This window comes from Theobroma cacao, chromosome 8, assembly GCF_000208745.1.
Source record: "Theobroma cacao cultivar B97-61/B2 chromosome 8, Criollo_cocoa_genome_V2, whole genome shotgun sequence".
In the NCBI taxonomy this organism is placed as follows: domain Eukaryota; kingdom Viridiplantae; phylum Streptophyta; class Magnoliopsida; order Malvales; family Malvaceae; genus Theobroma; species Theobroma cacao.
In genome coordinates this window covers 16,146,402-16,163,591 of record NC_030857.1, presented here as the reverse complement: position 1 = coordinate 16,163,591, position 17,190 = coordinate 16,146,402, and the positions used below count along the sequence as shown (strand labels likewise).

General features: G+C 31.3%; 1 protein-coding gene across 1 annotated transcript; it reads left to right on the top strand.

The window, feature by feature from the left end:
* LOC18592665 lies at positions 12,164 to 12,766 on the top strand. The gene has a single exon (XM_007019505.2). It carries the CDS (start codon positions 12,164 to 12,166, stop codon positions 12,764 to 12,766), a length of 603 nt encoding a protein of 200 aa, XP_007019567.2.

Below are 17,190 nucleotides of genomic sequence, written 5' to 3'. Positions count from 1 at the left end.
AAAAATTTCCCATTTTGTCCTCGAGTGGCAAAATTACCATTTTACCCCTAGATAGTGAAATTTTCGATTTGACTCCAAATTGATCCTCGAACTCTGAATCACCATTTTAAATCATTCTGGAACTTTAAAATTTTCAATTTCACCCTAAAATCCCTATTTGATCTAGTTCGAAGCTTAAATTAACTTTGTTGTACCTCTAGGTACAATACCGACTTTAGTAAATTTTTCGGGACTCTCCTAGCATGCAAACATGTTATCCATCACATGTATGTCATGACAAGTATTTTATAAGGTCGAGCTTTACATAAAGTTTGAGGTGGGTGACCATGTATTCTTGAAGGTTTCACCTACTAAGGGAATCATGAGATTCAAAAAGAAAAACAAGTTAAGCTTAAGATAATAAGGCCATTGAAGATCCTGGAGAGAGTTGATGCAATAGCTTTTAGATTGGCACTACTTTCGAATCTTTCCAATATTCATCCAATGTTTCATGTGTCTATGCTTCGTAAGTATAGCCTCAACCAATCTCACATGATTTGTTATGAGGAAATTCACTAGAACAATGATCTGTCACATAAGGAGGTACCAATACAGATCTTGGATAGACAAGTAAAGCAACTGTGCACCATGGATGTAGCTTAAATGAAAGTCCTTTGGCATAACCACTCTGATGAGGAGGTGACTTGAAATTGAGGACAAGATGTATGCAAAGTACCCCCACCTATTTCAAAACTGAGGTAAGTAATTCTTTATTTAAATTCAAGGATAAATTTTTCTTAAGGGGGGAAAATGTGAAACTTGTACTTTTCGTTACTTGGATAAATTAGACAATTAACTTAGTGAGCTTAGGAAATGCTTTGGTTGACTTAAAAACCTTAATTTCATCCTTGAAAATTCACAACTAAAGGTTATGGAAGTTATGGAAGGGATTCAAAATGGGATTAGGCCTTAAAACAAACAATTTTTATAAATTTGGACCTAATAAGTCAACCCCAGTGCATAGAGAGTCAATCCTGTGAAGTAAACATAGGGGAAGTTCACAAATTTTGGTCCAAGATTAACTATAGGCCCTCTATAGTCGATCTTATAAAGGGACAATAGAAGAAATGCAAACCTTCTGGCCAAGGATCGACCTTAGACCCTCTATAGTCAATCATAGACTACTCAGTCAACCTAACACAGGCCTAAAAGCCTTAAAACCTCATGCTTTGTCACGACCCGATACTCCCCTCGAGCCCGTGACAACCGTCTCGATGTCCCGATCGACACTCCTTACCCCGAATGTCAACCGAAACCCCACAAGGCTTTAATATCAGCTTCTCATTTTCTTATAAAACAATATTTTTAAGACACTACGTAAATAATTTTTATAGCGTAAACGCAAAATAAATTCTTACATATTGCAATACAGTAAACCAAAATATTTACTTTAATTTACAATAACCAGTGGGCTCCTAAATAAACAAAAGTAAAGAGGACTGTAAACCTACAGTTTGGAAAATGCAAATCCAATGGTAGTCCTCGATGAGATCAGCTATCTACAGTCTATACTGAACCTGAAATGGATGGAAATGAGGGTGGTGAGATTATAAAATCCCAATGAGTAAACAAACATCATCATAAACATCTAGAGTTGAATACATGGAGACAATAAAGTTAATCATCGTAAACTGAGTCACAGCATTAGAATACATTTCATTCAAAATACGTGAAGAGGCTTATGAATCTCATAAAAACTAGGCTTGTGCCATAAATCCATTCTCAAGGACACCTTGGCCGAGGCATCCTACCAAGACCACCAAGGCTGTTAAAAATTCACATTTCACATAAAACACTATTTTCGTTGGACATCACAGCCGTTCCTTGGCGTTGGCTGAGTTCACCCTCACGTGGTGGTTTAGCGTGAAGTGAACCCTAAACTTTACCTCAAGAGATACCTTACACGCCTCTCCAATCGAGGTAAGAATTATAATGGGGTTTACCATGCCCCTCTAAAAGGCTGGTCCACAAAAACCCCCTACTGTAGTGATTAAGTAATATATAATCCACCATATAATAAAATTTTGACGGCATGACAGGGCTAATGAAATACTACCCAGCCTGCAAAGGTAAAATAAAACAATTCATACAATTCATAAAACACAGCCCAGCTAGTCATGCCAACACAATAACAATATAACATAAGTCGTCAATTTAAACAATCAAATTGTCACAATTAACAGTCTCCGTATACTCTATTTTTTAAAATCATTATTAGTTTCAAAACAATTTATAATTTAATTTCATTGGAACACCTTTATTCATAAAACATGAAAATTTACCTTTTGAATCCATTTTTCCATAGAATTCATGAAATCATCTAAAAAACACCCTAGATAATTAAAATGACAGTAAGTTTACTCACAATGTCTAGAATGCAGACTTTCGAAGTACTTTGTCTACTGGTCCTCGGATGCAATTTCTTTGCCTTTATCGGAGGACTCACCACTTTGACACAATACAAAATTGCGAAATTCACCACTTTGATACTAAATTGAAATTAAACTAATTTAGGCTAATAATGCATGATATGGAATGCAAAATGTCCGAATAGCCATTTAAATACGGTATTCGACCTAATTCGCACCATTCTCGGTCTAATCGGCTAAAATCTTCAATTTAACTCCAAATCGATTCTTTTCACTTTCTACACTCCAATTATACCTAAATTACCTTAGTGACTATGAATGAGGTTCAATTTATCGATCCTGGGTCAATAATTACACATGTCTATATGTTGAGCAAAAATTCGTATTTTCGCACCAAAATTTTTCATTTAATTTCTAGCCTCACCAAACATCAAATATCACCAAAATATCATGAAATATCATCAAATTCAGCCACAATATTCTCCTTAGGAAATTCGGCCAATGATGGTAATGGGGGAAAATGAATTCTTTTCCTGTTGTTTTGTTTCTAAATATGCTAAACTAACTTAAAACACTAATATAACTTAAAATCAAATCAATCTAACTTCATTCTCTCTCCATACCCATTTGGACAGCCATGAATTCACCATGAAAACATGAAATCTAACCATGGAAAATAAGGAGAAAAGCATGGGAAAGGTAGATCACAAGTCAAAATCAAGAAATTTTATCTTTGATTGCATGATTCCTTGAAATCCCACACTTTTTCTTTAATTTTCCCACCTAGGTTTCTTTTTTTTTTTCCTCTCTTTGTTCTTGCTATGGCCGGCCCCATGAAGAGAAAATAAGCTGATTTTTGCTGATTTTAAAGCTAAAAAAATAAATGGATATTAACTTGACACATGTCACCATCCCATTGGTCCATTTTTAATTTCTTAACTATTAAGCTTTTTCTCTCCACCACTTAAATTCCTTCAATTATCCATGATAAAATTGGGTAAAATCTATGTGTTGGACAAGTGTCAGGTGTGTAAAATTATAATTTTGCCCCTAGAATGACAAAATTACCATTTTACCCTTATGCTTTGAAAAATATCGGGATCACAATTTTTTTCACTTTTCAACCTCAAATCATACTCCAATAAGTCAAATGGGGCAAAAAAAAAATATTTTCTAAAAATTTCCATTTTGTCCCTAAGTGGCAAATGACCATTGTACCCCTAGATAGTGAAAATTCCGGTTTGACTCCAAATTGATCATCAAACTCCGAATTACCATTTTGAGTCATCCATGGACTGTGAAGCTCTTAATCCCATTTTAAAATTCCTATTTGATCTAGTTCGAGGCTTAAATCAAATTTGTTGTACCTCTAGGTACAATACCTACTTTTGTAAATTTTTCGGTATTCTCCTAGCATGCAATCATGCTATCATCACGTGTATGTCATGACAAGCATTTTATAAGGTCAGGCTTTACATGCTCATTCATTTTTTCATTTTTCTTTGCTCTTCTAGCCATTTTCTCTCAAGACCTTCAAACTCCATCATCAAATCTTGGATTCTAAGTGTTAAAGGTAAGGATTTTAACTCCCAAAACTTGGTTTTGATGATTTTGTTTTTTCTTTTTAAAAGCTAGAAAATTTTTCTAGGTTTTCAAGATTGGGCTAGATTTCTCCATTAAAAGCTCACCAAGGAGAAAAAACTAGGTAAAATAAGTTGTTTAATTATTGGGTATGAGGTTTGGATGAAAGATTTATGGAAATTATTGGGAATAAGTGAAGATTAAATAGAGTTAGAAATAGGTATTCAAGCTATTCCAAAATTTTCATGGGTTTTTTAGAATGTTGATGATTAAACCTCAATTTTAGGTGCTATTGGAGTGATTTGAGATTGTTGAAAAAGCCGCACTTTCGATGAAATGTGCCAAGTTGAAAAAGGCACGTTTCAAGAAGTTGGTAGATGCGGCGTTTTTAATTATTTTGATATAATTAAGCATGCCTATTCTACAAACTCGCATTACAATGTATTTTGATAAACTTTGTGATATGAACAATGGTTTCAAGTTTGTTTTATGAAATTTTTGTATACTATGTAGATATGTTATTATGTATTTAATTTTGAGCATAAGGAACAAGCCTTTCAATTGTTTAATGCAGTAAAAATTGATATTTATCTATGGATAATTGCTTAATTGATGATTTGAAAATTTATAATGAAAAATGATTAGTTTTGCATAAACGCTAGCATCGGGTCAATTTGTCTTTGAGATTGATGATTTTGATTTAGTCTTTGCTTCAAACTTCGATTGTGTTAATGATTGAATTCATCCTTTGTTTGGAAATGGACTTTGGACGCTTTGACCTCATTTTGTTTTGAACCCTTAATCTTGGATGGTGAATGGATCACCTTTTCATATGAAAACAAACATTTGAATATTAAAAATGTAAAATAAAATGTTATAGTGGAACCTACTTGAGTTATGGACTTGTAGCTAATGATAATAGCCACTAGCCATTGAGCACAATTCTTAGCTTTGATTGGGTAGTTAATGGAGTTTTACCCTTTGATTTGGTTTTGTTTGGTAGTTGATATGATCCTATCTCCTTTGATGTACAGTCGATGACTACCATATATCTGACCACTTTGATGCTATGGCACACTTTGATTTGATTAACCATGCTATGTAGTGCTCCATTATCTATTTGAAATTATATTCGACTTTATGGAATTGGGATTCAATATTTATTTTGATTTTAGACTTGGATTTGATATTATTATGAATTGGACTTTGGATTTGGTATTTGTTTAGATTTTGGTCTTTGAATTTGGCATTTGTTTCGACCTTGGTGCTTAAGTTTGGTAATTGTTTCGATTTTGGCATTTGGATTTGGTATTCGTCTTGACCTTGATCTTTGGATTGGGTATTTTCCCTGACATTGGTGTTTAAACTTGATTTATTCAACTTAGTACGTATTATGTTATTTTTGAAATCCAAAAGTTTTCTTTAAGGGTTTTCTAAAGGAATTAACATTATTTATTTTTAGCACTAAAACTTTGTTTTCCTCAACATCTGCTACAAAAGCTTTTAAACCTGATATTTATTAATTGTTTTCTTGGAAATATTTAAACATTTTACAAACTATTATTCTCATTTCGAGGGCTTATGAATAGGTTTTCAACAAAACCTTATAAATCCCTCTAAATGTGTTTGTATTCATCGAGACAATGATTTGAGATTTCTCGCACCTTGGGATGATTGATTTTGCTTGGGAATTAAATTCCCAAACTATTTGAATATTTGATATATTTGAAAGGAAAACTTTGATATTGTTCGAAATGGATTACTTGCATTATTTTAAAAAGTATCTTCGATAAACACTTTCCTGTTTAGCCTGTTCCCCTTTCCTGTATTTGATCACGGAGTTATTTATAACTTACACATGTAAGTTGCATTTGTTTTGCAAATAAGTAGTGCTTGAGCTTGCTATACTTTGGAAGAAGCTAGTTCCATAGTCAACATTGTTAGGTGTTCAGTGAGGCATCTAGTAGGCATCGGCGCTTTTGTTTTAAGTTGTACTCCGTCGTTCCTATTTGGGTTGGTCATTTATGTTTGATTGTTACAGATATGACTATGTTTATATCTTGTATTAAATGACATGTGTTTGAGATATGCCAAAAAAAGGCTACATTTGTATTTGCCACAAAATTGCCCATACTTATTATTTTGATATGTGTTGCTACGCATTTTGAGCACGTGAGCATGCTAACTACTATGATATATTCCTATGTGATATAATATGTTCGTGCATATTTGATGTATGGTTCCATGGTGAAGAGTTCCATAAGGTTAATTCAAGTAATTGTTTTATTTTTTTCATCTTAGGCTTACATGGGTTATGAGGGTCACTCCCATCGATATCTTTACGCCAATCATGGCCCTTGGGTTTGGGTCATGACAGTTCAATTATTTCTATTTAATTAAAACAAAGGATGAATGTTTTCATAAATTTAAAAAAAATAAATCTATTGTGAAAAATCAAAATTCTAAGAAGTGATAGAAGAGAAAAATATTTTTCTATAGAATTTGATAATTTCTATGAATAAGATAGTTTGATACATCAAAAAAGTACTCTTTATTCACCACAACAAAATGGATTGGCTGAAATAAAAAAAAAATAGAACATTAGTTGATTGACAAATGCTATATTATTGAATATACATCTACCTCATAATTTACGGGGTGAGGATTTATTAACAACATGTCATATTCTTAATAAAGTTCCATCCAAGAGTATTAAGATTTCACCTTATGAATTTTGGAATGGAAGAAAACCAAGCTTAGAATATCTTAATGTGTGGGGGTGCCTGACCTTTTATAAAGTTCTTGAACCATAAAGAATAAAGCTTGCATCTAAAGCAATTAAAGGTGTTTTTATTGCTATGCCCAACATTCTAAAGCATATAGAATTTTAGATTTACAATCAAATGTTATTATAAAGTCTACACATGTTGAGTTTATTGAAAATAAATTTTTGTATGACTTTAATAATAAATTTTATTTGTAAACAAAATGTCTTAATTTCAAGTTGTGACCAAATCGATATGACATCTCAAAGTACATCCAGTAAAAGAACAAGAAATGATACCCAAATTGAGCTTAGAATAAGTCAAAAAGCCAGAAAAAGAAAGTAATTAGATCTAGATTTCCTTCACTTGCAAGCATTAGTATTCCTTGTAGAAGGAAGTAGAACCAAGTGTATAAATAAATATTTTTTTATTAAATGTTGAAGATGATGCAAAAAACATTCAAGTAAGCTATGTCTTCAAGGGATGTAGCTTTTTGGAAGGAAGCAATAAATAATGAAATGGATTCAATCTTGTCAAACGAAACATGGGTTTTGGTTGATCTTCCTCTTGGATCAAAACCCATAGGTTGTAAATGGGTATTTAGAAGGAATTATAACACAAATGGTTTGGTGCTAACCTTTAAGGCTAGACTAATTGCTAAAGGTTTCATACAAAGAAAGCATTGATTATTTTGATCCTCATGCTCCGGTAGCAAGAAGAACATCCATAAAAGTGCTTTTGGCTTTAGCATCTATTTATAAATTACATGTACATCAAATGGATGTTAAAACTGCCTTCTTAAATAGAGATCTAAGTGAAGAAATATATATGGAGCAACCTAAAGATTTTATACTTCTTGAAAATGAGAGAAAAGTTTGTAAACTAATCAAATCTCTTTATGGACTAAAACAAGCTCCAAAGCAATGACATGAAAAGTTTGATAATGCTATACCTTCAAACGAATTTGTACATAATAATTCAAATAAGTACATTTACTCTAAATTTACAAAAGACTATTGTGTAACCATATGTCTTTATATAGATGATTTGTTGATCTTTGGTACAAATATGCTTGGAATTGTTGAAACCAAGAAATATTTGATTTTAGTTTTCAAAATGAAAGATCTTAATGAAGTTGATACCATCTTGGGAATTAAAGTTCAAAAGAGATAAAAATGTGATTTCATTGAATCAATAACCTTACTTATAGAAATTTCTTCACAAATTTAGTCATTTGAAAATCAAAGAGTTTAATCCTCCTTATGATTTTAGTATAAAAACTGATAGAATTGTGAAAGAGTTATGGCACAATTAGAATATGCAAGTGTCATAGGCAACATAATGTATGTTGCACATTATACCAGACCGGATATATATAGGCTTTGCCGTTTGCAAACTTTCAAGCTTTACAAGTAAATCTAGCAAAGATCATTGGAAAGCTATCACTAGAGTACTTGGATATTTAAAGAAAACTAAAAATTTGAAAATTTGTTATAGTGGTTGTCTTAATACTTTGGAAAGATTTTCTAATGCTAGTTGGATAATTAGTATTGTTGATAATAAATTCACATTAGGAAGGATTTTTACCTTCGGAGGTAGTGCCATTAGTTAGGCATCTAAGAAGCAAACTTGTATCATGCATTCCACAATGAAATTTGAATTCTTAGCATTCATAACTATTGGAAAAGTAGTGGAATTGTTAAGAAATTTTTTATTAGATATAAAGTTGTAGCCACAACTGATGTTAGCCATTTCCATATATTGTGATAATGAGGCTACAAAGTGTGTAGCCATAATAAAATTTATAATGGAAAGTCTAGACATAGACATATAAGTCTACAACATGCCTACATAAGAGAATTAATCTCAAATAGCGTTGTAGCAATAGTTTATGTTAAATCTTTTAGTTGATCCACTTACCAAAGTATTGTCAAAAGAGGCTATAAATCAACATCTAGTGGAATGGGGTTAAAACCCTTGACTTAAATGCTCTAGTAATGGAAACTCAACTTTGAGTTAGCAAAACTAATAATAAAAGTTCAATGAGTAATAACAAGTTACTATATGTTGTTACTATGCACTGAATTTTAATATTAAATAGCCTTATTCTAGAATATTTAGTGCGACTATTACGAGGAGAGGATAAGGCGCTTGATGGAAATGTTAAATGCCTATAGTAACAGGGCATAATGTCAAATTCCACCTAAATAAATATTAAATTGGTGCTGCTTTAAATAAGAATTAAAAGGTTTTACTCTTTTAAAAATATTCATGGAACCAAGATTAGCACAAGACCATATAAGTTCTAAAATAGTTGACAGAATCTTAAAGTGATTAAATAATGCTATGTGTGTGATATTTTCGATTATGACATAAGAAATTGTGGTTCAATCCTTATGAATACCAATAAGTTCATCTTAACTTTAAAATTTCTACACTAATAGAAAGTGCAAATCTTCAAGATATTTTTTCTTATATATAGTATTATTAATATTACAAACTAGTAGAGGATTGTTAGATAGTTTGTAATGTTTGAGTTTGTTAGAAGTCTCACATTATGAGTTAATTAATTATTCAGATGTGACTATTCAGTTTAAAACATAACTCTTATATAAACGGAGGTGTTTTCCAACAAACACAACTATTGATATACACTAATTAATTGTTCAATGTTTTCAACAAATACAACTATTGAAACACATTAATTCAGTACTTATAAAAGAGAACGAACCTCCAAAGCAGACTTCAACTTTAAATAGAATTTTGCAATAGGTTTGTTGTATCTTGGAGAGTCCTTATCTACAAATTCCCATAATAGATAACAACTCTTTAAAGACAGTGTGTTACAGCACCCCTCAAGTCTTCTTCTTTTTTTATACTACTTTTCTAACAAAAGCTATATATTGTCAGTGCATCAAATATAAATACATGTAAATATATGTAACTTATGTATTCCATGTATATAAATATTATTAATTTATTAATATAAATATTGATAAATATTATTAATATTCCTACTTAATATTTTTATTTAATATAAAATGTTGAAAAATAGGTAAAACCGATCAAACTAATGGAACATTAGTTGGTTAGGATACAATTTAATCAGTTCATTCTTTTTTTATGAAAATTTAATAATTTAATTTTTGAAATTTTAAAACTCAACTAAATGCTTGTTCCAAAATGTGTTAACTTAATAGATTTTCGACTTCCCCCAAATGAAACCTCTCTCCCTTTTTCTCACCAAAATGATGTGGTCAACTACCAATATATGCTCTAATTTAGCAGCGAAAATTCTAAAATCGTTACAAAGCTCCACTATTTAACTATAATAATTTTATATTCTTTCCTTTTTAACTCCTATGGATGTCAAATTTGCTAAAACTCAAAGTAATACTTCATAGGGTGATGCTAAATAGAGTGATAAATGAATTCGTAAAACATATCAATCAATGTGGCGATTTTGACGTAAGACAAAAAAAGAAGGGTAAAATACCCTGAACTTTCTAAGTTTTGATCGAAATTAAACGGAGATCCATTAGTTTTCTAGATGGACACTCCATCCTAAAAAAATATTTTTAGCTAGACACGTAGGTCCAGCCGTTAGTCAACCATTAGTATTTTCATTAATTCGCTAACATGGCAAGGGTAGAAATATATTTTTACCCTTGATTAATTTTTATAATTACAATTATATAATTTTATTATTTTTTTTATCAATTAAAAAAAAAAGTCCCCATTAGTTGAGCTTCGTGAAAGAGTACTAGTGCTCCCCTTAGGGAGCCCAATCAGGGCTCCCTAAGGGAGCATCGGGTTCCCTAAGGAGAGCACCAGGTGCTCCCTTGGGAGCCCCAATCGGGCTCCCCAAAAGAGCACTGGGGGAGCCCCAAATCAAGCTCCCTAAGGAAGCACCAATCGCTGCTCCTTATTTTTTATATTTTTATAAAATATAATAATAATTTTTTAAATTAATAAAAAATGTATTTTAGTTTTTTCATTATTTCTATTAACGGTGTTTGTAGTCTTGGGGCAAAATATTCATTTCGAAAACTAATAGATCTCCATGTAATTTCGATCAAAACCTAGTAAGATCAGAGTATTTTACCCAAAAAAGAATCATCTTTACTCAATTGAATATAACAATTAAATATTAATGTCCTTTTTAACTCTTATTTTAAGCAGCAATTGTTGTGGATTAATTGTGAGATTTAGAACGATCACATCATGGATCTGTGTGGGATCAGCCAACTAGCCAGCACACGAGCCATTATCTAATGTAGCATTACCGCTCCGGATAAGCTTGAAATTTCAAGAAAATTAAGCTTAACCAAAAAATAAGTTAGCAGTAGGGAAGGTCTGATCAAAGAGATATTAAGCATTTTAAACAATAATAAACATAAATTCGAAATCTGAATAAGAACCCAAATTAAAATAATTTACGTTATATTGAAAATTTACTGACATAATACTTAAAAAAGTTTTTGAATTTCTCAAAAAAATTCAAATAAAACTTTATTTGTTTATTATTTTAATCAAGTACTTGTATTCTTATTTTTTATCAAATAGACACTTATCACTAAGGGTTAACTAATCGTTGTTAATCAAAATGTCATTATCACTAAGGGTTAACTAACCGTTGTTGATCAAAATGTCATTTGCATTTTATGTCACATAGTGCTGACGAAACATATTGACATGTCATGATGGATGATAATGTGACAACCTAATATAACATGATGACATAGTCTCATAGCATTTTTACCCTTCACATCAATGTTACGTTAGCACTATATAACATAAAAAATAATGATAAGTTGTATTTTGACTAATTATAAAGGTCAGTTTGATCAAAAATAAAAATATAGAGGTTTGATTGAATGTAATAGAAAAATAAAAATTTATTTAAATTTTTTTGAATAATTCGAAAACTTTTTAAAGTATTACATTTTTTCAATACATTTATTGTTTGTTTTTATATGATTATTGATAACTTCTTCTTAACCTTATGCCTTGAATGAACCTTTTACCTCACAATAACCATTGTGGCTGCCGAATTTTCCTGCATGTATGTTACAATTGTTGAGAACTCAAGATCCCAATATGAGATTTTTCAAACAAAAATTAAGAATGAAAATTAGTTATATCTAACCAACAGAAAAATAAATGGCATTCACAGCATTGTTCAATAATAGTTTTAGTTAAAAGTTATGGTTGTTTGGTTTCTTAAACGAAATGTAATTGGAGAAAAGTGTTGTTACAATTGACAATACTGTTTGTTATGCCAGCTACACTCTCATAAATAGGCTTTCTCCTACCTCTATATAAAAGAAAGAAAAAAGAGAAAGAGAGAAACCATAGTGTTAAATTCGTCAACAAAACCTTGCAAACTTCAATCTTTTCAACAAGACAATGGCTCCTCGAAATCACTTATGCTTAGTTTTAACAATTTTCTTGTCTGTCTTTGCCCTTTCTCCTATGCCAACAATTGCAGTAATCTCAAGATCTTCCAAGGTTAAGGTTCCACTTCCAGCACCTTCATCAAAACTAGTGGCACAATTATGCAATGGCAAGTCAATCCTGAACCGGAGGTTCTGCCTGAAAGCTCTTTCCAATCCTGAAGCAGCAGCTGCAAAGGATTTGAACCAACTTGCAAACGTTCTGATGAAATTAGCAGCGTCAAATGCTCAAGCTACGCTCAATGTAATCAATTACATGGTTAAGCAGCCAGGCTCACCCCAGTCTCTGAAAGCTCTTCAAACTTGTGTGGACGTCTACAAATTTGCAATCCAATCTTTTGGAATGATATTTGCTGAATTCAGTGAAGATCCCATGACCGCAAACTATGATGTAAGCGTTGTTGGTCCTGAGGTTGATAATTGTGAAAACGCAATGGCAGCTGCAAAGATTCGAGCACCTCGAATTTCTGCTGGAAATCGGTTTTTGCATTATTATTCTTCCATGGGATCTGAAATAACAGCATCCGTCGAAGTTGGGACAATGGGCCGCCGCTAAATATCTGAGTATGATTCTATATTCGGCTGAAGGAGCCAAAACATAAAATATAAATCCATGGATTTGTGGTCTGTTGTTTGTCATTGTTGCTGCTTGGTTCAAATTGCGAAACTTTTCCATCCTTTATGATCTTACAAATCTTGCAATATGAGGCAACATCCAAATTATAAATTGATCTCTCCTGGTCTAAAATAATAATTATATATAGCTAGTCATTTTTTGGATGTTCTCTTATGTTATTAATATATACGTACAGCGATGTAATTACTCAAACTGATGTGTTAAAGGACAATGCTAGATGATTAACTAGAAATTACAAATTAATTAAAAAGAGTTTATTTGACTTTTTCTAAACTGAAGATTAAGCTATGTCTTTTTCTTCATGATAAAAAAAAATACTAAATATGACTGTAAAATATATATAATCCAACTTGATTAAAAGGGGATGACTGTTTATGAATTATTATTATTATGTAAATATGAAACCAGCAGAAATTGGCTTGATCAATGTGATTGAACATCAATACTAATTTTCCTTATATATATAAACAGTTACATCTATGGTTAATAATCCTAATTGCATATGACTTGAAACTTCAATGAATTTAATGTATTCAAAGTTTCAAAGTGTTTGTTTTGAAGGGGACAATTCTATGGTTAAATATTGAGACTTTATTCTTGAATTCAAATTTTAAAATAAAAGATTGAAGAGTTGTTGTGTAAAAATATTCAAACTTAATAAAAATTAATTCAGAATATCTTTTACTCAGATAAGCTAGAGATATAAGAAATCGTTCTTCTGAAAATTAATTCTAAGGGTATGGAACTTTTAAGGTTAAATCTTGACACTTCAATTTAGAAGTTTGGGTTCAATTTTAAAATGAAAGATATAAAAAGTTATGGTGTAAAACATATTCAAATTAAAAATTAATTCAATACGTCAATGACTTGCGCATTGTTATAAATTAAGAGAAAATATTATATTGATTCATTATAAAAACTAGAAAAATTACACACTTTTTGTGTTGTTTTGGAGCTGTTTTTGTTTAATAAAGAGAAAGGGGTAAAAACAAAGTTGGTTTATTTATACATTCCAACAGCAATAAATAGAATAATAATTTATATTTTATTACCTAAACCATTCGTAATTTCTACATTAACGATTTCTAACATTGTGGGTAGGAACAAAAATGGCAATGATGGGGTTAGCCCATTCAAACTCAAATGGGGTCGTTGGATCCAGTGGGAACCTAGTGTATATACGAAACCAGCAAGCCCAGACTAAAGACTAAGAACAGATCCTAGTACAATAAGGCTTAAGGCTACCGGAGTTGGGCTAGAGTGGGGCCAGGTTCAACTCCAGAGATTAAAAGGGCTTCTTTCGACTGTTACCAAAACTAAAAGAACAATGGTACAGAAAAATACAAATAAATTTTTATGTTTATTATATTTAATTAAATTTTTATTTTTTTATTTTGAATCAAATAGTTTTTTATAATTAATAGTTGATTAACTGTTACTAATTAAAATATCATTTTTTATTTTATATCATGTGACAATGATGTAGTATGTTGACATGTACTTTTTATTTTATATCATGTGATAATAACGTAGTAGGTTGATATGTTACAATGAAAATGATGTGATATAATAACTTAATCACATGATATTTTTCTCCATCTATATCAACGTCAGATCAACACTATATGGTTATAAAAGGATAAGTGATATTTTGATTCAAAACAATTGATCAATAGTTATATATAAGGATTTATTATGTTTAAAATAAAAACTAAAAAACCTTGATTGAATATAATACAAAATAATAATTTTTTTAAATTTGTTAAATAATTCATAAATTTTTTAAAATATCATGTCAAAAAGCACGGTTATGTTTTTTTTATTAAGCAAAAGCATATTTAAGTTGAGAAAAGAGTGAGAGAGAAAAGGAGGGTATGGCCTATGGAAGTTGATTCATATTCTGAATACTAACAGCACTATTCCATTGCCATACCTACAAAGTAACGATACGAAAGAGACCTCATTTTTGTATGTGTGGTGTTGTAGCTATCAAACTACTTCCTTAGTCACTACTCACTAGGTCAAGTCATTGTATTAAACAAAGTATAGTTTGGAATCGAAACTCAACATTTTTGTTTTAATATGGGCTTAAAGCCCAAGTGAGAAACAGTGGATGGTGGGAATCTTTAATCCCAACTTAAATTTTGATCCAAAATATAATAAATAATAAATACTACTGCTACTACTCTATATACTAATATATACACTGAGTCATCAAAAGCTGCATCGAGTTTGTTGATTTATATATACAGCTGGAAAAGAATAAGGGATTGCATCACCCAAATTCCAAGTGCTCAACGAAAAATTAATTGCAAAAAGGTATCTTGCCCTCCAAGGAGATACTTGTGCATAGAACAAAGGATACAACATCGAAGTAGCAAAGACCAAATTAATTCCACCAAGAAAGATAAAGAAACAATCGCATAGAAGAACAGCTAAGCAGCCATTGTCACATCACGACCTTACTAACCAAAAGTTAAACCATAACAGAACATATTCTACTTTCTTTTTCTTTCCACTTTCATAAGGATATATTACCAGATTTGTTCTCGAGAATTATGTCGACAGGGGGAATGGTTTACTCCAAGGATGCTTGCAGCACCCATGTTCATTGCTACTAATTTGTTCCTGTGATGCTTCTAGTAAGTACATTCTCTACACAATTTTATTGTCACATCAAAATCTATAATTTTAAAACTATCATGAATTAAAAGCTCAAGCTAATCCTTAGATCACCAAAAGAGATTTTAAGTTGATTTATTGCCCTTAGAATATTAACAATTGCTAACTGAGAATATTGTAGTCGCTATTAACATAAGCCCTATCTTTCTGAAGATTGAACCTAAATCGTTCATTAGAATTAGTATTATAGGTCGTTGAAACAGAATTTATTAGTTTTTGCTAGACGTTGATATTAGCTAATTTTTTTTTTTGATCAAGTACCATTTTAGAAGAAAGAATTGGAATATATAAAATACACGTATCAAAATGCTTGGATATAATCTTTTAGTCATTGAAACAACTTGCTAAAGCATGTTTTTACATTCATGCTTTCCCTGACCTAAAAAGAGTTAATAAAACAAATCACAAATTCCTACTAAATCATAAACAAACACCAGCTCGAAAAATATCGGCCGCACACGTATCAAAAGACGTTGTCTTTTGCTCGACTAAAATTAACCGCTAGATCATAGCATGATGTCGGTGGAGTGTCTACTTGCCCTGACAGGTAGCCAGAACACTCGGTAATCGTATTGTATACTTCAGAACACGAGGGTTTTGGTGGAATTGTTGCAGTTCATGGGGAAATTAGGAAAACAAGCATGAACGAAAAAAATGAATGATGAGGAATTCATTCTCAAACACGAGGGCTCTGGTGGAATTGTTGCAGTTAACGGCGAAACTAGGAAAACAGGATGAATGATGAGGAATTCATTCTCAAACAATTAATATATTCTTGGATGTAGTTTTGAAGGGGATTCGGGGTATGAGTATGGGGATTATAATGAAACACTTGATTCACCAGACGATCTAGCGGATGACTCACCTGAGGATCCCTATTCCTTCGGTACTAACTAATTGGATGTTATTAACAGTGATTTAACTTGGATTACTGAAATCCTAGTCTAACCTTAATGACAGCAGGTTGTGTGGTTAGTCCCACGTTTGTATTGGATGGAACGCAGATTCGGCTTGTAAAGTCAATTAATCAGCCTTAGTTTTAGCTTAATGTTGTTGATATTGTAATCTTATCATTAGTTTAAATAAGTTGTATTTATCTTTTTCTTGTACAAATGTGTGTATATACACATCCTGGAATAAAATAAACTTGATGGTTTTAACCCCAAAACTTGTCTGCCTCTTATTATCGGTCAGCGTTGATGAGCAAGATCAGTTTTTAATTTTTTTTTATTTATATATATAAAATTTGAGACATAAGAATTCATGATTTTATATAGTTATCTTTTAATCACTATTTATGAAAAATTTTAAATTCATCACCATTTATTAGCTAGAAATCTTAGAAATAATTACGATCATCCGTATAGTTTTCACATATCAAGACTCAAGTAATGACTGAGTTATGGCCCAACTGATCATCCATTCTGATCATATCACATGTCCCCTGATCTTTGATGGTGGAAAATCTCCTTCAACATGGCATATATATGATTAATATTGGAACCTACTATGACTTGCTTTTCGTAAAGATGTTCTATGGTATATACGCCTAATTGCACTAAACAATTCTAGCTACTTTGAGAATTTGAATGAAGGTTTTCTGTTTAATTGATAATATTTGGTTCGATGAAGGGAAATAAGATAAAGACAGATTTTTCTAG

Excerpts from the sequence above, each read along its gene's own strand:
- LOC18592665 (XM_007019505.2), top strand. The coding sequence starts at position 12,164 with ATGGCTCCTCGAAATCACTTATGCTTAGTTTTAACAATTTTCTTGTCT.